This window comes from Lepisosteus oculatus, chromosome 15 (assembly GCF_040954835.1).
Source record: "Lepisosteus oculatus isolate fLepOcu1 chromosome 15, fLepOcu1.hap2, whole genome shotgun sequence".
In the NCBI taxonomy this organism is placed as follows: Eukaryota; Metazoa; Chordata; class Actinopteri; order Semionotiformes; family Lepisosteidae; genus Lepisosteus; species Lepisosteus oculatus.
Window position 1 is genome coordinate 8139295 of NC_090710.1, and position 22831 is coordinate 8162125.

At 33.9% G+C, this 22831-nt stretch overlaps 1 protein-coding gene across 3 annotated transcripts in view; it reads right to left on the reverse strand.

Annotated features, from left to right (window-relative positions):
* Window positions 1–22831, reverse strand: part of gpc5a (glypican 5a) — a 320984-nt gene that overhangs the window by 283601 nt on the left and 14552 nt on the right. For all 3 annotated transcript variants that reach the window (XM_069178958.1, XM_015363661.2, XM_015363662.2), the window contains one exon: window positions 14441–14602. In XM_069178958.1, coding sequence (XP_069035059.1) covers window positions 14441–14549 — 109 coding nt within the window. In that variant the 5' untranslated portion in view covers window positions 14550–14602. The remainder of the gene's footprint in view (window positions 1–14440; window positions 14603–22831) is intronic.

Consider the following 22831-nt stretch of genomic DNA (forward strand, 5'->3'; position numbering starts at 1 on the left):
AAGGAAAGTCATTTGTCCAATCTATTTCTGGCTTTGGTTGCTATGGAGCTAACTGATCTGAGGAACAGTTATTTCTTGAAAGATAACAGGGTTATCGCCTTCATTAACATGAATGGCTTCATCACCCTTATTAATAAAGAAGTGCTTAAATGAACTTTTCTTTAGTTTCTACTTAATTTTTGTCTGCTTTATATTTTTAATTTTGATCCAAAAGCTTGGCTTGATTTTGCCAAGAACTTGTGTATTTTGGTAACTCAACTTTATACATCTTTCTTTTTACATTTTTGCACTTCAGATTACTCTTTGATAACGTTCAAAGGAATCCAGGTAAATAAATGCAGTAGAGGCTGGTGCCCATTATGTTTTTAAAAGAAAACATAATTAAGCACAAAACAATACCTTTATCTATAAACAGTAAGGTCACATTACTATCCCATTCTGTTAGTTTAATTTTGTATTTGCTGAAAGTTGGTTGTTTCAGAAATTAGACATGCAAGATCCCTTTTTTATCAACAATACACAACTTGTTTCTCAGTTTTGAGAAAGTAAATTTTGAGCAGCATCTGAGTAGCAGAATCTATAAGTGGAAAGATTATCGTGTTCCAGCATCTTCAGAAAACATAAACAGCAAATGCAAAGAACACAAAACAGGATATGCTAATTCTCAGAAATAAAACATTTAAACATTTCTGAGTTTCTTTTCAGATTTTTTTTCTTGCTTTAAAAAATCTGAAAATTATTCAAGAAATTAAAAAAAAACAAGAATTCAAATGCAAAGGAAACAAGTAACGTAATGAATCACACGAAGCATCACCAATGTATGACTGGAGAAAAATTATAATTTTACTAATTTCCTAGATCAAGACTGTAACTCTATGATATTCTTTCTGTATTACTAAGTGACATCAACTAAGCATGGTAAACTGCTTCAGTTTACTGTGATTTTTAAGTAGCATGAGCTGTAATCTCTAAGTTAAACATACAGGTAAATCCTGAAACCAAGTGTTGAACATTTACATAGCATCTTTCTTATGCTCCAATTCCATTCTATGTTTTTTTTTTGTCCCAAAGAAAGATGGATTCGCAAATACCTTTGTTATTTTACTTAATATATGAATCTGTATTTAACCAACAATCAGCAGAAACCTTTATACTACAAAACATTTCAATCATTTTTATGCTCCACAGCACATTACTTAATAATCATGTGTATTGTTACTGTGTAGGTCTTGAATGTCACAGGAAATGGGAGAAATACTTTTGAAAAAGGAATCTAGCAGCCACAAGTCGGGTGAATATGTATGAAAGAAGAAACATCTCATACTGAAATGTGGGTTAAGTATTAGATAATTATTTCTAATTTCAGCATGTGATAAAAATAAAACTATGCATCTTTTGTGTAAGAGTTACAAAGAATATTCATGAAGATAACCTTGCATACTTAATAAGAGACAGGCTGAATTGCTGGATTTAAGTGACTAAGATGTAAAATGAACAACATGGTTTGTTTCTAGTTAGAGAAATATACAGCAGTGATTTATAGTGAAAGAGTTTGGTATGGAAACATCTTAGATTTTTTTCATGACTTCATCCTTGTTTGTTTTGAATATATTTAATTTGTCCTACACAACAAAATACTTCCAAGAGGCATATGTGCATTATAAAAAATAAGCAGCACAGAAAATTAAAATAATATATTAAAATGTGTTTGGAAGTTCCATTATTACTATTGTAAATGTAATATCTATAGTAAAACACTAGAGTCAAGTATTAGTGTTAAATATTGAGCACATCTTTTATGTGCATTGTCTTTCTATTATAAATTGTTCATTCATATATTGCTAATAATTTATCCTAATATACCGGTTAAATTAAAATAATTTTTTGGCAGACACATTTATTCAATGTGACTTATATTAAAGAACATAAAGGTGTATAATTCTGTGAGCACATATTGTGACTGTGTTTTTGTGTCTCCCCATCTTTTGCAAATTGTCCAATGTAATTATGTGAGCAATGTAAATGTTCCTTGTAAATGTGTGATTTTCCAAATGGTTCCAAAGGTTCCAAATGTACCACAGCAAATTCCTGAGACATACTGGCGAATAAAAGTGATTCTGATTCTAAATAATTAAGAATCTGGTTGTAGTAAAATTCTGTAATGTAGTGCATTGGAGGAACCTCAGGTTGAGGATCCTGGAGCGAGATCATTAATATAAATTATGAAACATGGTCTTAATACAGATCTCTGTGGTAAACATTAATAACACTTATAATATAATAAAATTTTCCAGCAATTTGTACTTTCTGTTTCCAATCCATCACCCAGTTCTTAATCTAAGTATGTGGATTATCTTAAATGATGCACTTTATCCAAAAACTTAGAAAAGCCTTCTGAAAATCCATATATATATATATCACATCAAATGCTTTACTTGAAGCCATTACTGCTGTTCCAAAAAAAAAAGTATCAAGTAAGTTTCATAAGCATTTTTACCTATTTAATTTTGGAAGTTTATTTAATTTAATCTAATGTGAAGCACCTATCTCATGGTGCTAAACCTATGCACCTACAGACTAAACCTAACCACTATTTGACAATTGCTTATTTTTCTGCTTCAACTATTACTAAACTATAGTAATTTGGATTTTTTTACACTTTATTTATTTTTCACTTGCACAAGGCATAATAATCCACTATACTGTATCTTTTGTAAGCACAGATGCTACTGTATGTCTTATGTGTCTGACAGCATTGGACTGTCTCTGGAATTACAGATATACTTTCAAGGCAAATTCAATTATTTTCAGAAATACGATAAAAAGGACAGGGTTTTCTAATACATTTTCATAAGACTCTGGACTTACATGTGGAAATTTTCTAATACAAAAATCAGACAAAACTAAAAAAGCCAATATGCAGCATACTGCCAATTTTAATGCACTTTGAGTAACTGAGTCATAACCACATCTAATCTTTACTAAAAATGAAAGCTCTAGCAAGTTTTTTAACAATATATTACTTGGAATTAATTGTCTCATTTACTAAAGTCTGCTTTGCAAAAGAATCACTGAGGTACACCAAATTGCAGGAAAGTTGCAGTTTTCTCTCATTGAAATGTTTAGCTCCAAAATAATTAACGTTTCCACTTTTAGCAACCAAACAAAAGTAATTTCCTTCATTTTGAGTTATGCACACTTTTACTGTAAGATACTAGATTAAAAAAGTAGTGTAAATTAAGAAAATGCACTGTCTTTAAGCTCACGGATTTTAAAAAAAGTTAATTACTGCAATTTGTATACATACAGTATATATTTGTGCTCCTTTATCATATTTTTACATATTTGTTGCTGATCTGGTAATAAGGTATAACTGTTACCATGTAACACTGAAAATCTTTCAAATATAGAACATTATACCTATGGGTACAGTTTACATGGACTCATGTGGCTGTCAGCCATCAACCAAACAATATACTCTTTTGCAACATAAAAGAGGATTAGTCTCACAAAAGCAGTGGAAACTGTCCTTATCAGCAAATGAATACAAATTAGAACTAAACATAAGTTACTAAACATTACTAACACATAAGAATTTTCAAGACCCTGTTCACCATAGTAATTACAGTTATTCCATGGAACAGCCAAAATCATTGAGAGTTCAAACAAAAAGTGTTTGAAATTGTGAATTGGTGAAAGGGATGTTGAATACTGTCAAGTGAATTATTTAAATCCCCCTCTGAAACCCTAAAGTAAGTTTTTTAGACACTAACATGTTTAATAATAATAATAATTGCTTACACTTATATAGCGCTTTTCTGGACACTCCACTCAAAGCACTTTACAGGTAATGGGGACTTCCCTCCACCACCATCAATGTGCAGCATCCACCTGGATGATGCAACGGCAGCCATAGTGCGCCAGAACGCTCACCACACATCAGCTATCAGTGGGGAGGAGAGCAGAGTAATGAAGCCAATACATAGACGGGGATTATTAGGAGGCCATGATTTGTAAAGGCCAATGGGAATTTTGGCCAGGATGCCGGGGTTACACCCCTACTCTTTTTGAGAAACGGCCTGGGATTTTTAATGACCACAGAGAGTTTTCTAGAGTTTCCCATGAACATTACAAAAATAAGCATTACTTAATTTTTAAAATCAGCTTATTTGCTTATAAAATCAGAGAGTTCTAGATTTTGTTGAATGCAAATTCAGACAGCAAAAGAGTGTCTGACAAACATCTTGAAAGAGGCTCTGATATTAACTTTTTTACCCAACTTTCATATATGGAGTCAGAATTCAAGAAAAATATGTGAAAAAAATAAATTACAATTTAAACAGATTACTTAATGAATTTGTTTGAATATGTTAATTCCTTATATTAGTATCAGTGATAAAACATATTAAGAGTAATAGTCTATCATTAGTAAAATGTCCTTGCCATAGTGTTTTAAACAATTTATAAAACCACAATCATATCTACTTTTTACATTACAGATTTTCCCTTTAAATATAGCAACACAAGATGACCACATCTGAATGAGTTTGATCCATGATACTGTTATTAAAGACAATGCTTTACAACTATGCATACAGAATGCTAAGTACAGTAGCAGACATTTGATACATCTAAATGTATTTACTAACATTGTGAACTAAAAGTGAGAAAATAGTTACTACTCTGGCCAGCATATTTATATGCCAACTCATGTTGAAATGGCATGATAAAAATCAGAAAGGTGTTTTACTGGAGAAACAAGACGGTACAGAGACAAAATATTGTTTAAAAATCAAAGAGTAGAATATTCAAAGGGTGATAAGAATCAACAACAGACCATGTTTACATTGTAGCAGGAGTACAATCAAGCTAATCCAAAAATCTACCATCAATAGCCTATTCAAAACCAGTTTCTGCCCATGTCAAATATGTCATGCATTTTCAACAATCAGTGCACTCTGATAATAAATTAATTTCCACATTTTTATAAAACATAAATCAAAGAATGATTTCACCAGTCAAGTTTTACATTGAAACAGGTGTGTATCCTAAAAATCTTACATGACAAATACAGTATGTGACAAACATTCACAGTAAAGGTAAAAAAATATGTTTTTGGGATTACATGTAAGGGTGAGCAAAAAAGAAAAAAAATAATGATCAATGGATTAAAAGTTTTCATTGAAAAATAAGGCATAATTTGTATTATTATTAAGTATTTGTACATTTTTACTACTTTCAAAAGAATGTATAACACTGTTTATAACTGATGACCACTGATGAAGTGGTGTCAATATTTAAACTTGATTTAATTTATAATGAAATGCAATGATTTTAATTATGGAGTTTTTTTCATCAAACATTTGCTGATATTCATTAAGATATTTGTAAAGTATGTCAAGATATGTTGTTTAGCATTTTCAACCCTAGACAAATAAGCCTATTAAATAGCATTTTGAGAAAACAGTGCATTTGTTATTTGGAATATTTCCAGAACTGATTTGTATTTATACATCAGGCCAAATTGGCTAACTCTCTGATTTAGATTGAAGTAGCTACAGAAAGACGTTTTGAACAATATAACAGTAACATTAACTTTTGATTCAGAAGTATAAAACACTAGTAACAGCTGACACAACTGTGCTCTTTCTGTGTTCAGCACCAAAAGGACTGGAATAAGAAAATCCAAGAATGGTGAATTATCTAAGATATATCTACGAAAATGAAGAATGGTGAAATACTACCACAGCAAAATACAGCTGTTAATCTACCTAGCCTTAGTTCGTCCATGGCAAGTATCAACATGATATTCCCATTATGATTTTTTTTTTCCCATCAAATAGCAGCATCCAATCAGGAGAGGCAAATAAAATGTGGAATTCTATGTTTCCTTCCTCCAAAAACTATAGTAACGCCAGCAGTGTACTTTGAAAGACGGTCTTTTCTCCAACTATGCTAACATAAAGAAATCTTAATTACCATGTGCTAACATAAGCTGAAATGTGGTGTGTCTTACGGAATGCTCTAATGTCAATGTTTATACTTATGTGAAAAATCAAAGGGAACTCCCAGTTAAAAAGAACTTTAAGCAAAGTGCCGCTTACAAAACAAAACTGCACACTATTTTTAATCAAAGAACTTAATTTCTGTCAGATTTCATTTGTTAGCAAGCATCAGTTCATTGTACATCTGACTAGTGTGTATAGTGTGCAGTACTGAAAGTGTATAGATGAAAGTCTTAAATGTTTATGTAAAGGCCTTAAATATAGCCACACAATGCAACATAACATACAAATGTGCCATCTTCATATCTCACTGACGTGCATTATACATTCAGAGCCAGAACTCAAAACGTAGTTGATGGCATTGCCCTTAAAATGAGTGTTGTGATCTTGATAGTTTTTTTTAGTTAGTGCCGATATTTTTCACCCAACCTCTTTGCCTGCCTGCAAATCCCACACCTTCCCCACAGACATGCATGTATTTTTGTGCATTTTGTGCAGGGCAGTATCAGTGTCTCTATAGTGCAGGACTTCAAGATCTGCAGGACTGGGGTCAATGAGAAGATTAATTATATGAGGTATCAACACCTCAAGCAAAGACTCTGGTGAGGAACCATGAACGTATTCTGAAAGTATTCTGGAGATCCACCTCATATACTGTTTCATTGGGATAATGATGAAAAATCCAGCTAACAGTTAATTTAACTACTTTCACATATTCCAGTAAAAAGGCTATTAAGAATGGAGACATTTTCTTTTAAATGAATAATACCTTACCATTCCAGTTAAATTTAAAATCTATATTTAAACTCAGCTTCTGATTTTGTTTTGTCTTTTTAGGAAAGAGAAATATATCTGAAGATGAGATGTTCTGTCTTCAGATTAAAAATGTTACATGGTTATGCCATTCCATCTCTATGGTTGTGCCAAGAAATGTGTCAAAAAGCCTTTCCAGCATTGAGGAAAAGGGGATTTTGTGTACTGCACTATGTTTATTAAAAATAATCCCATTATTTTTTGATAAAAGCATAATTTGATATAATACATATATGGAAAATGCTTATGCTTCTTAAATCCAAAAACAATATACTGTAACAGCATCAGTCTGTGAAATAAAAACACAAGTCATGTATAAAACATGCTTATCATCATTCTTCAGTGCTTGATGATGATGAATTAATTTGATGACACTGCTTTTTTCCACTGCCCACGTCTGTAGCTGTGCATTCCTTTCCCCAGTAGTGTTTTTTTTAGCTTGTTTTCTTTTTAATTTCCAGTTCTCCTTAAAGGATAACTTTCCAGACACAAACATTTATCAGACAGCTAAAACTTGGAATTAAGAACTACCACCAAAATGTCAGCATGCCAAAAATTCTGCTATAATGCTAACTGCCTCACAAATAGTTGCTTTAAAATGTTTGCTCCTTTTAAATATAATACTTGAAAGTTATATTGTTTTTCTTAACTGTAGCGCACTCAATAAGCAGACGTCACTTATATTCAATTATATGTACTGTATATGCAGCTTTTCCTATAAGGGTTTCTTTAAAGGTTTAAAGTTTTCATCTTGCCACACATCCATACAGGTCAGTTTTGTGAAGGCTTTGAGAAAGTCGCATCTCAAAAACGCATTTCATGGAGGTCTATGACACCATTTAGCCAACAGCAGCTGAACACCCACTTCGTTAATTGTGGACAGTGTGTTCAGAAGCATCTTGTGGCCTGAACATTACTTCCTGTGAGGGATTTCTCTATCTGTCAACCTCTGACTGTAAACTATTAAGACTGCCTGAATTATCACATTACTCAGGACTGTTGTCATCAGTGCAGCAGAAGCATGTGGTCTACCTGCCATGCCTCTTGCCTATATATTGTATGATAAGACAAAGATATGATGTATTCTGTATATAGTACATTCAACTCAATATAGCAAATGCTAACACTAGTTTTAGGCAGTTTTAGAGTAAGTGCTACTATTTATTAAAATGTATGCAAACTTGCAATGTTTAATTTGAGATATTCCTTTTCTAATGATAGGGCGCTGTAAATATCTATAGTATGTATATATGGGAGGAATAATTAGGGCTAATGATCACAACTGATGATTAGCCAATAATGCATGCCAGTGTATAGCTGAACCTAAAAAAGGGTACTGGCTGTCTGGAAATGTGGTATGCTAACACCCTCACACAATATTATTCAGAGAAACATTCCCTCAAGCTTAATTAAAATGTATTGTAACACTTTAAAACATTAAAAACATGCACACCTGTTCCACCCTATAGATTATCCTCATTTGTTTGACAACACTTATCAAAAACAAAAATTATCATACTGTGTAATCTTCTACCAGTTTGTTGCCTAGAAACAAAGATATCCATTCACACTCTCAGTCTGTAAATCATTACAATCTCTAAGGTGTTTCATTGTCAACCTATCCTTTCCAGACATTATGAAAGTTGATGGTTTCATCAGGACCCAATAGATACATATATAATATAAATAGGAAACTGAAGATGGGTGAACTGTAGTTTTAAGGTCAGTGTAGTGTTGGTAAATTAGAATCTGTTACAATTGATGAGTACTGGATTCATTTGAAAATAGCCAGCTGCAGGACATTATGGATTAAGACTATGTTCACAAGACTTAAAAGAGAATCCTAATATACCCATTTGTAATGCACAAGATCTAAAATTACTTTTCTTTATTTAATACAGATGGTCACAAACTCCATATAGCACCATTTCTGCAACTGTGATAAACAGATTGCTCACTGACTCTGCTCGGTGAAGAGCTCATAAAGGAAACATTAAAGCCTACACAAACATGTAAAAGCAATGAACTCCAGAAGTGTTATGACCACAGGTCCAGCAACATAAACAGTACTTACTTCAAGAGTTTCAACCTAAGCAAAGGCTTTCACAAACTGCAAAACTCAATATTTATGTTCTCTGCTGAGGCTCTCACCCTTTCAAAGTATTTGTTTCATTAGTTGTTGTAAAGATGTTGCTGATGATCCATTGGGAATACCCAAATAGCTACCCTACTGATTAAAAGTTCTCAGTTGTTTTATTTAAGGTTTATCCATAACCCATGGTAACCAGCCTGAGACATTTCGGTATCCCACTGGGTTTGAGCCTGATCCTCAGCCCAAGATGTAGTATAAATTAGCAGGAGGCATATAAAACATACTGAAAGTAATACAGGCATGACAGTGATATAAAGAAATGCTGATGAAAAAGATCTCCTGACTAACACAAGAAGGTTCTAGACATAATAATGGGAACCCGGAGGCTACCACAACTCTCCGACATACACACTCTTACATTCATACTGCTTATTAATTTGCTATCCGTGTTCACTATAGGAGAGAAAAAGATAAACCATTAGACAATTCATTGTGGTGACTATAATTTAAGACAGAAGAGGAAACTGTCATGCAAACATCTTGACTCATTTGAATGAGAAATTGAAAAGGTCTTTATTTTTTAAATTCCATGTGTTCGCTCTAGAACTTAAATTAAATTTACTTTATCCTCCCTAGATGAGTGCATCGACTCTAAAATGAAAATGGGATTTTACACTACAGTTTAAATCTGTTATGTATTGTTCCCTGTGTTTGCCAAAAACATACCATGTCCATAAAATGTAATATATTTTGTTATAGAATGCAAGTGCAGCATTTTTAGAAGTTAAGCATTTTTTGTAAACAAGTTTTTATTCATTTTAAACTATCAAAATCACACATTGGACCTCAGACATCATGATTCCCCTCATCCCCAGTCATCAGCAGTATCCCTCTCCATGTTATCAGGCAAAATGCATTTTAAAATGCTGCACAGGACATATACATCATCACTTGTCATCATTATGCTGTGCCTTCATATCTTTTCTCTTTGTAATGTACTGTAATTTGCTGCATACATACCAAATGTGAGATTTATCACTTACTCACAATCAAAATGCCTTAAAAATAATATTTATTAAAATTATATTTTATTGTATTTATTACTTTTAAATCATTCTCTGTTGTACATTTATGCTCAAGTAAAATATATTTATATATATATATCATTTATATAATTATACATTTTCTCATAGTTCATAGTCTATAATTCAGTACATTTGATTTAATTTTTTTACATCATTACCTACAAAAGAAAGGTGGTAGTCAATCAATATTATATATAAAATCAATATTATATGTACCTATATATTATATGTACCTGGGTGAAGATTTGACTGCATTTGAGTAAAGCCATATACAAACTATACTAATCCAGAACCTTTTGAAAGTAATTTTGTGATGGAATTTGTTATATAATAAAGCATAACATTTCTGCCTGCTGTTTACAAATTCAGTGCCGTAAAAGAATATAGAGCAGAATCCCTTGAGCCTTTCTGTTCAATGCAATGAAATGAAAGAATATAGAATCCTGCAACCTTTTAACCCTGGTCTGATTAGCAGTGAAGTGCATGACAGATGATTTTGGAGTAATTCATCTGAAATTCATCTGAATTTCTGAAATCACAGGGCAAACACACCCACACTCACACCTAAAGCTAATTTCTAAGGAGCCAATTAACCTACCGGTATGTCTTTGGACTGAGGGAGGAAACATATAAACTCCATGCAGATAGCACCTCTGGCCCAGAACTCAACAAGGAGCCCCAGAACTGCAAGTCAGCAGTGCTAGCTGTTGTGTGACTGCGGCACCTCTGAGTAAATTGCATTGAATGAAAGAATCTATAAAATGGTTTAGATCCCAAAGGATCCAAAACTACTTTATCATACCTCTCATACTAATTTTATTGAAAGGGACTGCCAGGTTACGAAAAAAGAACTGAAGTGTGGTTGCATTCAAAATGTTGTATTCTAAAAGCCTGTTTATAGTAATCTCAAAGTAAAATGCTTTGACAAGAATATTAGTGTAGTATTCTTGAGGCTAGTTCTAGTTTACTCTTTTTTGTCAATTATACCTGTTACTGAAGAGCATTTTCTACAATTAGTTTTTTGAAGAGATAAATTGAATAGTGCATTTTAAACAAATGTAGCTTTTTTCTTTTTTTTTCTTTTAGAGCTGATTAATCTGTCTTAAACGGCTGGAATTTAAATGAACTACCTTTTGTTCAATACATTATAAATTAAGGAACAGATTAAGAGAATATCATTTTGTAGATATTTTCTGTGCTACATCTGTTCCCATAACATTGGAAGGCAAGTTAACACACACAAAGTGCTTTACAAATGTATTCACATTTTGTTGCTTTAAAGCTTGTAGCCATGACGTTTTGAAGTAGTAATATTTGTCACATACAAAATTTACTCAAAAAACAAAAAGAAAGAAGTATTTAAACCCTTTGCTGTGGCACAACTAATTTATTTAGGTGCCCAAAACTATATTACAAGTACCAACATTTGTTCAGTGGCCTTAGTCTGTGTCTAGCAAAAGTGGTTTACATAATCTGACAATACCTTAAGGTGCGAAGAAAGGCAGTGAAACAAAGATTCAACTATGAAGACAAAGAAGCTTCCAAAACTATTTAGGGGCACACAGACAATACCCAAATCAAGTTTCTCTCCAAACTGAGCAGCTGAGCCAAGCCAAAACTGTTGAGGGATACCACTGAAGGTCCAATGGTGAGTTTGAAAGTCAAGTGACTGAGATGAGAGAAAATGTCAATAGATCAACAATATCATAGTAACTCCACAAAGAGGGCTTGTACGGAACTGAAAAAAAACACATCTCAGATTCTACAAATCAACACTTCAAACACATGGCCAAAAGTTTTGTGGTCAGAGAAGATAAAGTTGGAACTCTTTGTGTTACATCTGATACAGACCCAACATAATGCATCATTCAGTCAACATCATCTCTACTATCCTGCCTCTCCCATGGAGTAGTAGTTGGAAGCTTGTCAAGGCTGTCCGAAACATCGACAGAACAAAGTACTGGCAAACCATACAAGAAAATCTTCTTTAGATGTAAAACTGGGAAAATTGATCAAAAACTGAACCTTATAGTATGACAATTATCCAAAATAGGAGTCCAAAGCTGCACTGGAAAGGCTTACGAATAAGAAGCTGTTCTTGAATGGCACAGTACCTATTTGAAGTCCCGACTTGAATCCTGTTCAGAAGACTAAAAACTGCTGTGCATAAGTAATCCTAAAGCAACTTGAGAGAGCTTAAGTAAGCCTTTCAAGAAGACTGGTCTGAAATGCTGGTATGAAAATGTGGGTGGGACTTGCCCAAAAAGACTTGCCCACTATAATTGCTGCTAAACAACTTCCACCAAATATTAATTTCACAAGCCTGAAAAGTTATGCAGTTAACATATTTCAGTTTTTCTCTCTTTAGTTTTTGCTGATATTTACTATAACTTGTCTTACCCTTACAAATGTTCGCATTGAGCTTTCAGGTTCAATTGAGGCAAATACCAAAAAGAAATGATCTGCAAAGCAAACGTTTGTTCATGTCTACAATAATTACAATTATTTACAGTTCTACAGCTTCCCTGCACAAAAAGCACAAAGAACGTAAATCATCCTTTAGCTTTAAATATATAAACAGTACTGAAAGATAAATCTATCTTACCATTAACATTACAAGTTTGTGCTCTAAGAATAGAATATTTTTTTAATACATTTTATAAAGATGTAAGAAAACTACAGCTGTCAGGGTCTGATCCCAATCACCTGTGGGCTCCAAACATACACTATGCCATTCACTTGACAGTGGGTATCTTCGCCTCGCCAACAGACCGGACTTCTGCCACAGAAGACATTTCAGAGAGTGGTGGCATCACTTCTGTAATGTTTCAAAGAAATGCTGCAGTGCCCCTTAACACTCCCCTGTTCCAGTGTACTTAAGTAGTGCAGTATAAAAGCAAAAAATAAATGCAGTAAATATACATAATACCAAGTGAATTTCCCAATAAACTTTCGAAAGGTTATGTATGCCATATCTAAAAATGACCAAACTGGAATACATCAAACCAAGAGTGATCACTGGGAAAAAATCAGTTTAATGATATTAGCAAAGGCATGGTTTCAATTAACTTTAGTAATTTAATACTGTTATCATGCTATACCAACCACATATCATGAAGTAAAAGAAAGGACTCAAAAGAACAAACACTAACCTGCTAGAAAAATTGAATGCCTGTAAAATCTTCATTTATGCATAAAACTATCTCCATGACATCCAAAAAACACATAACCTGCAGAGTGGTGATCTGTGTCTCCAACCTGTATACTAGGTTCAATGTTCAAAGGGCATGTGTGAGAATGATTTATATAAAGAATACCTTATTTTCACAGTTATCATTTAACATGAGCATTGCAAATCCTATAAAACAGAGGTTATATTTTATAATTGTATATATGTCTTTGTAAGTTAATGTTTGTCTAAATAAAGGCAATATTGATGGCTTCTATTTTAATATGAATCCCTTTCTTGTTATAAAAAGCTCTTTTGAAATAGCCAATTGTGTTTTTCTTGTCTTGGATCAGTGCTACAGTCTCTGCGACCTGTTATGGGAGAGAATGAGGAAGTGAAGTGTAGGCACAATTCCACAAACTTCAAGCCACTTGTCTTTTAACACAACACAGGCTCATGCTGGAGGAGATATTGGAGCTAAAATATAACAGAACTATGACAAGATCAATAGCAAAAATTTCCAAACCTTGTTTTGCAACGATGCTGGCGGCGCAATCTATGTAAACATCAAAATTAATTCTCCAGCGGTATAAATGATATATCCAAATCCATATCGTGGCACATATTTCTACTGGTATACCGTCTTTACCAGTTATACCGCCCATCCCTAACTTGTACCCATAATCACAGACCTTAATCTTTGTGTGAGCAAAAGCATTTACTGGTTAAGCCACTCAGAAGGCTCCTCAATCACTTTTAATACAATTTATGAATTAATGGACTGGAAACTTACCCTAAATATCAACTGATCTATGTGATGACTGATTCACAGAAAAAAATACATTTTATCTCTCTATTTTACCTATCATCACCTACAGAAGGTTAATCACATAAATTTGTAATTTCCATAATATACAAATATTCCAAAGCAAGCTAGTTTCTTCTAAGTATAAAACAATTTTTCAGTTAATACAAAAAAGAGAAAAAAGATATATTGACACAGGCATATAATTAAAAATGAAATGGCAAAAACAAAACAAAAATACCATGATTAACACCACTTTATTTTATTATCAATTTACATCTCTAATTAACAGGTTCCTCAAATAAAACTTAATTCATAACTGCAAATTTATATTACTTCAAATATTCACCGTCAGTTTGAACCAAATTTAAGATTAGTGAAGAAGATATGAAAAGAGCACTCTTTTGGCAAACCATTGTTTTTACATCAGGCAACCCACTTTCAATATGGAATTTTTACCATAAAACCTACCTTGAAATGCAGCTACATTCCGTGAAATTAAAAACTTTAAACTTGAGCTGGATGTCTGCAGCAAATGCTGGATATCATGTCTGGCTGCTACCTGGTATTTCTCTTCCATCTTTTTGGTACAGCATGTTACGTTCCTTGAAGTACATACCTGAAGATCTGAGCCTACAGAAAAAAAAGGAAATTATCCTGTCAGAAATACACAATAAGTAACAAAATCACAAATTGTGCAGTACAGCTGTGTATTTATGTGCATATTGATATAACACAGCCATGATTTGTCCCTAAATTCTAACCTAATTCTGAATTCTAACAATGATGAATAGAAATAAAGGTCATCATGCTTTAAGCAAAAGCATTAGTAACTGAATGTATGTTTTTATCTATATTGTCCATAAATTACTGAATTACACTGCTTCAGTTATGCACAGAGAACTAAACAAAAAGGAAAGGTAAAAGTACATTATTTATCAGAAAGTACTCCAGATAAACTGTTTTTTGGGAAAACTCTAATTCTGTTTATACTGCTTGTTTTGCCTACTTGTACACTGGCTGTCATGTACCAACATGTATGTCTCTTTATATTGTTCTGTTAATCAGCATTCTTTTCACTTCTGCAAAGATACACTAGATTTCCTACTCAAACCTTTCAACCATTCAAAAACACCTACCAGACAAGAGTACTATGTAATGGACACTAAAAACTTACAGACAAGCTAAGGCAAAGGTGATTATGAAGTGTTGCCTAATACATGATCAAAATCCCTATTTTACTGTTTAAAGTACTAGATTTTTATATGGTTATGCATGGCCGACACTCAACTAACAACTTGAAGTACAGAGTGGGCAGAATTAAATGTGATCTTCTCTCAAAATTCCTCACTAAATTGATTTAATCTAAACCATGAAGGACCACACTGAAAGAACGATTCATTAAATCTAAAGTCCTATTAAGTCCTTCACAACCAACAGTAGTACCGATCTGTCCAACATTTGCGCTTGCAGTGCCGGGCAAAACATTTCAGACCCTAGCACAATTTTCACATTTTGCTGCATTAAAGCTTGCAGTCATGACACTTTGAAGTAGTAATTAGAATCTGCTATATACAAAATCTACACTACACATTCAAAGCAAAAAGGAAAAAGAAAATAATGTGAAAGAAAAATAGAAAATACATTATTGCATAAGTAGTCATCTTTACATTAAATGGTCACAAACACAATATTTAATTAACATTGATTAATTCATTATTAACATAGTCTTTTTGGATATTATATAATACCTAATGATACCTAATCTGCTCTTAATTGTTCCTTTGCAGCGGACGCATGCTGGCACATCTATCCACCTGTAATATGTTGTGTTCATTTTAAAAGAAATGTTAAAACTTTCCAGATTACTCCATTATAACTTTAAGTCAAATATTTGTTAAGTCAGAGTTCACAATAATTGGTAAAGAAATCTGTAGAGGTAGTCTATACTGTAAGTTAAAATATAGTCACTAGTGGTAAAATGCTACAGTACATACTGTAAGTTACATACTGTAGAATTACTTAGAACTGAGGCTTAACAATGACAGAAGACCAAACATGAGGATTAGCCCAAAATCTGTTGGCAGTGTGCACAAGCCTAATATTAAAAAAGGAAACAACTGTCGTTGTTTTTTTTTAAATGGTGTTCTAATCAAATTGCGTGGCTCACGTTTTCAACAAATAGATAGATAGATAATACTTTATTAATCCCGTAGGGAAATTGACGACAAATAACATTCAAGCATGCTTAGGGTTATGTTAAAAAATGTTGGACAGGCCTGGTTTCCTGAAATTACGGCTAGCAAGTCTCCAGGAAGAGATCTCAGTGAGTCTGAAAGAGGGCAGAATCTTCAGTGACCAAGACAGCTCAGCTTGCCAATGTTTCACAAGCAACTGTACCTAAGGTGATGTCCACACAGAACTGTGAGGGAAAGACACCATCAGCAAAGGGCAAAAGTGCATGGACGTCCGACTCCAAGATCTTGATACCCATGCATTAATTGGAAGTGCACGGCAAAACTGGCAAACAGCTGCAGCTCAACTGATTAGAAATTTCAACCTGTTAGGAAACTAACCAGTTTCATCAAAAATGTTTTGCCAAGACCGCTACAGAGCAGGATATCATAGCTGTGCTGCAGTGCCAAAACCACTCACCACAACTGGCAAAGTACATTTGCGAGTCCAAGTGGTACAAACAGGATAGACAAGGAACTACCAAGCATTGAAGAATATGAAATGGTCAGATGAATCATTCTTCACCATGTTCTCAGCCAATGGAATACTGCATACAGCATGTGATGCCAACCTAAAGAACTCTATAGGCCACTTTCAGTTCCAATAATAAAGGGCTCTGGTGGTTCTCTTAGAAGACCAGAAGAAGAGTTAGAAAATCTTTTCTTTCCTGCAATGAAAGGTGTCTTCCAGACTTATCAGTTACTAGATCTGAACCTAATTAAGCATTTATGGGATATTAAGGAATAATGCCTGGGACCTAAGTTGATTGACTTTCTCATGGAATAACAGTACCAGATCGCCTCAGCAGAATTACAGATGCTAGTAAACTACTGTATGCCATAGCGCACATACTGTAGGTTATACTGGCAGCCTATTGGGTCCAATAATCTATTAAGTAACTTTACATTGGTATTTCCATATTTATGAACACACTGGAAAATTTATTGATTTATTTATTGATTTATTGAAAATCCTAGTATATTTGGACCTATAAAGACTTGTACCTGGCTAAAGAATCATCTGTAACACTGCCACTGGAACTTCAAGCAGAAAAATGATCATATGTGTAGAATCATAACTTTTTTATACAAAATATTAGGCTTAAAAAAAAGCCTACTCTTAAACTGCCACATTTAGACAGACAAGACAATGTTGTGAGGAAAATAAAGCATTGAGCCACAGCTGTGTCAGACTCCTGAGCTGTGTGGTTCACATGGCATTTGCTTGCAGGAAGAGCGGTCAAGCAGAGCCCATATTTCAGCTATATTTATAGAGTGGTCTAGTCTCCATCCAGCTGTAATAAACACATAATTACATATAAGGTTTTAATTAAGTCACAGATGTTTGCTTTTTCCATTTTACATACCTTTAAAAAAACTAAACAGAGCTGGATAACATATCCTAAAACACCAACTTACACAATAAACATGTCAGATATAACCCGTACTGTGATATACTTGTTGACATATTTGTCCTATTAATGAGGCATTTTAGCAGCACATTGTTCTGGTATTTAGGAATGTCGGAGAATGCTGAGCACTGAAAAGGATCCTCTGACATATACAGTATTTTAATTTATTTCACATTAAAAAGATTAATTAATTTCAAATTAATCATTCTCTAAAACAGAAATCAACGATAAATGATTTTGAGATTATTGATCCTTTAAGTCATATTCTGATTATAAATTAGCACTATTTCTCAATTCAGTGTGTATAAATCACCATAAAACTCTCCAGTACCTAAAAATAAATACTCTCTTGTATGTAGTGTTACCGTGGGTGCAATGATGTTAAAGGATAACATCCCAAAATAAGCAGTCCTACCTGGTATTGCCATATAATGCACTAACAGAGATTTTCATCGCCTACTGTAGCATAAAGTGCCAAATTTGTGAGCTAAAACCTTAACAACTAGATTTTTTATTGCTCTGTATTGTGGTTTGTAAATTTACTCAAAATACTGTAACATCTCTCACATAGAAAATATTTATAGTGACATTTGAGAAATGGGTCAGTTGATCACATGATGAGAATATTTGGAGTCAGCTCACAGTAATTAATGTTAAAGAAGCCTAGGAGTTGGAAGGCAGCAATATTAATTTACAACAATTTATAAATAAGAATATAAATAAGAATTTATAAGAACAATAGAAAAGGAAAGTTTTCCTATACTTGAGACATTATATACAAATATCTACTCAAAAAGATCTCCAAAACATACACAACTCATCTGTGTCTGTGGAGAATCATCCAATTATAGCTTTGAACTTTAAACGTGTCTGTTTAATAACCATTAATTAACACGAAAGTCCCTACAAGGTTCCATGAAGGGTGTTATGCAATCTTTTTTGCCATTCAATTTCTTAAATATTTAGTAGTAAAACAAGTTTTCTCAGTCTGTTGAGAACAAATCTATTCATGCTACAGCATAAAGAATCATGGCAAACAATCGTATTGTTTTTCTTTTACTAAAGAATATTTCATCTCACCTTTTAAGAAAACATCACTTTTCAAACTAACAGCATTCACAGGTAGCATGACACTGAATACAGGTCAAAGATGTGCATTAGCAATGTAAAGTATTAGAGATCATCACCTTCTTGGACAGCAGTCTTAAAAGCTATATAGCTGCTCTTTGACAGAAATCTGAACAGCACATTCATCACTGTTATCCTCTGCTTCCTCAACTAAAACAAAACCATATATTATTAAACTAGAAGATTACGATTCCTCAAGACACTTTCCAGGGCCTGTGGGGTCACCGCCATATTATAACACTTATAACAGAGTCCCCATTCAGCAAAACACTGACTGAACTGGACTTTTGTTAATAATTTAGTCCTTCTCAATAGCATCATAACTCTTTAAAGCAAAACTATTACCGTATTAAGCACAGCTTACCACAAAAGCAGTTTGATATAAACAGAAAACTCCTTTTAAAGCCTGTATAATCTGCCACTTTATAAATGAGATTTGAACAGTTAAAACAGAAACAACTTCAGCAATATCGTGAGCTAGAGAACTGTGAACTGGCTGTGTATAAGTACCAGGTCCTGTCCCACTATTTACTGTATTTAATCAACTAGAATTCTTAAAGACATTAATTTAATAATAATTAATAATTGCTTACACTTATATAGCGCTTTTCTGGACACTCCACTCAAAGCGCTTTACAGGTAATGGGGACTCCCCTCCACCACCACCAATGTGCAGCATCCACCTTAGCCAGCCATAGTGCACCAGACACTCACCACACATCAGCTATCAGTGGGCAGGAGAGCAGAGTAAAGTAGCCAATTCATAGATGGGGATTATTAGGAGGCCATGATTGGTAAAGGCCAATGGGGAAATTTGGCCAGGATGCCGGGGTTACACCCCTACTCTTTTCGAGAAACGCCCTGGGATTTTTAATGACCACAGAGAGTCAGGACCTCGGTTTTACGTCTCATCCAAAGGATGGCGCCTGTTTACAGTATAGTATCCCCGTCACTATACTGGGGCATTAGGACTCACATGGACCACAGGGTGAGTGCCCCATGCTGGCCCCACTAACACTTCTTCCAGCAGCAACCTTGGTTTTTCCCAGGAGGTCTCTCATCCAGGTACTGACCAGGCTCACACCTGCTTAGCTTCAGTGGGTTGCCAGTTGTGAGTTGCAGGGTGATACGGCTGCTGGCAAACTTATTATTATTAAATAATAATAAGAAAATAAATTAATTAAACAAAATAATAATAATGTTAATAAGGAATAAATTATCCATCCATCAACTTTCTAACCCCTTTATCCTATACAGGGTTAAGGAGGCAGCCAAAACCTAACTCCATCCGACACAAGGCAAGATACACTATGGATGGGATGTCAGTCCACTGGAGGGAACACACAGACACAAACAAGCACACACTCACACCAGTATGTCTTAGGACTATAGGAGGAAACTGGAGCCCCCAGGGGGAAAGTACATGAACAAAGGGAGTACATACAGACTCCATGCAGATAGTATGCTAGGAATTGAGCCTTGGGCCCCAGTATAAGGCAGCAATGCTAAACACTGCACCATTGTGCCAACGCTGATACATTATATTGAATAAAGTAATCTATATAATGTTTTATATATATATAAGAAGCCAAAAGTAATTTACATACAGTATACTGTAGGAAGAGTCCTAGTTTATCTCCCACTGAAGTGTAGTACAATACATACCTATGCGACTCATAGAAGCCACTATGCACCAGCAATCCCACTACATAGCAGATCAGGTAGAGAAACGAGAAATTACTCTACCAATTGAATTAAGGGGGAAATTTAAAATTTAGCTAGTCCAGAGAGAAAGCGACATTTCGCCAGTACCCTAATTTTATGAACAAGTGCCATGGGACCAAGTAGTCAAATCCTCAATTCATCATCTTATCCAAACAAATACACTTCTTACAGAACAGGTCCACCTTCTAACATCATTTAAAGACAGACATTATCCATTTATTTTAATTAAAACTGATAATTTTTGTTCTCTATGAAATAGTCCATTTAATGACTTATAATTACGGTAAATGGCTTTGTTTTTCTCTTACATACAAAAATATACTGTACATGGAAGTTATAATTATTTATTCATTGACAGAGACCTTTCCAAGACAACAGTTAAAAATATAATTGCAATATACAGCTTATGATGGAATATTGGATGCATTATCTTAATTATATAATTAAGCTTCTTCTGTCTTTGGCTATCAATTAGAATTGCCTTGTCTAAAAGGCCACTTTAATGCTATTTGCCTTTATTCAGCCACTGTAGCATGTTGTTTAACCAAACCATTTCTTTCAAGCTGTAGCATCAAGCTTCTTTCATAAAGATGGAAATAATACTCCTATGGAAGCTTTTAACCATCAATAGAATACTCTAAGCAGTGGTAAATGACGTGCAGTTGTCACAATCTAAACAGAGCAACAAAACAACAAAAAAAAAACTTTTCACTGTTCTGCAGCAGCTGTGCTAACATTACTATTATTGTACAGCTAAATACAGGTAATACATATTCAAGTCAAATATGTTGTCTACTATATTTTTAATGAATGAGCCTGGAATGCCTAAGTTATTATGTTGCTTAAGTGAAGTTTTCATCTGCTGAATTCTATAATGCTGTGTTTCATTTTTAAAAGATGTGTTGTTTCTCTTCCTTTGAACAGGGAAAATAAATATAATAATGGAATTTTCAAAAGTCTGCGACTGCTATTGAAATGTAATAACTCTCAGCTTGTCCATATTGGACAGAGTGTCTTTATTTCCACAGCTAACTATAATTATATACTGTTAGACAAAACAGCCCATTGGTATAAATCATTATATTTAATTACAGTGCTGATTTAGTCAGAGCACAGCACAGATGCACTTACTCCACTGAATTCCTCTTATTGCAATGTACAGTAATTTGCGACACAGAAATGCATTGTACTTTAAACAAATAAAAACATCTTTTTAAAATGGGTCATACATTAAAGATTCACTACTTTGATGTGGTGCTGTTTGTACAGTTCAGTTCTTCCCCCACCCTCACTGTCCGACTCATTCACAGGTTGTTGTGTATCTTAATTGTCACATCTAGTTTTAGTATTCCTTTCTGTGGGAAGCTCACTTATACAGTATGTCCTACTAATGTATGTTTCCTCTCAAAACAATTATAAAAAGAAACATTGGTTGACACCCTTAAACAAATTATCGCCTCTTTTTCTCCATTAAATACCTGCTTTCATATTTTCTCTACAAACGAAGAATAAAACAACTGCCAAATATCTATTTATGACACCTAAACATATGTAGGCTACTGGGCCATAACTGTACACATACACTGTAAATATATGTTATACTGTATGTTTAATATTTAGTTTTGTCTAAATTCTGAAACGGTTCTGTTACAGCTATCAATACCCACAATTTAGACTGCAAAAGAGCCTCCCAGGGATGGATTTTAAAATGCAACTGCAGGACTCTAGCTTTGCCTGAACTGCTGAACTGTGAACTTCATAGTTGGGCTCCCCAACTTTTGCACTCATGTTAGTGACCAACATCCCATACTGAATTAGTTCAGGTGGGTAGCTGCATCAGCATGCGTAGGCTGCAAAGGAAGAAGTAATAGGTTTATTCCATGCTGAAAAAAAGAAGAAAGAGAACACAACATTTCGGCCGTGGAGCCTTCTTCAGGTGTGATACTGTATGTATGCTTGTAGTAGGTCACATACATAACGTTTCAGCTAATGAGATCAGAAATAGCACAAACTCCTGTCAATATGAGCTTTATGAATATATTGTCACACAAACCATGGATGAAAAGGTTTATAGCTACAGTATTATCTACTGTGTTTCTGAAGTCTGACTTTTAGGATCCCCATGACTCCCCAGATATTTAAAGTAGCACTCTTCCGGACTTCAATATTATCAAGAACAATCATTCATAAATGAGGAAACTTTATAGCTACTTTTCTCTCTATATCCAACAATATAATGTTCAGTAAAAAAAAGCCTTATGTTTCAACAGCACCAATATGATTGTTCTTAGAAACACGACTGGATGTACATATCTGTGCTGAGAAAAGAGAAACCACGTTTGTTTTTTATTAAAATGTTTCCC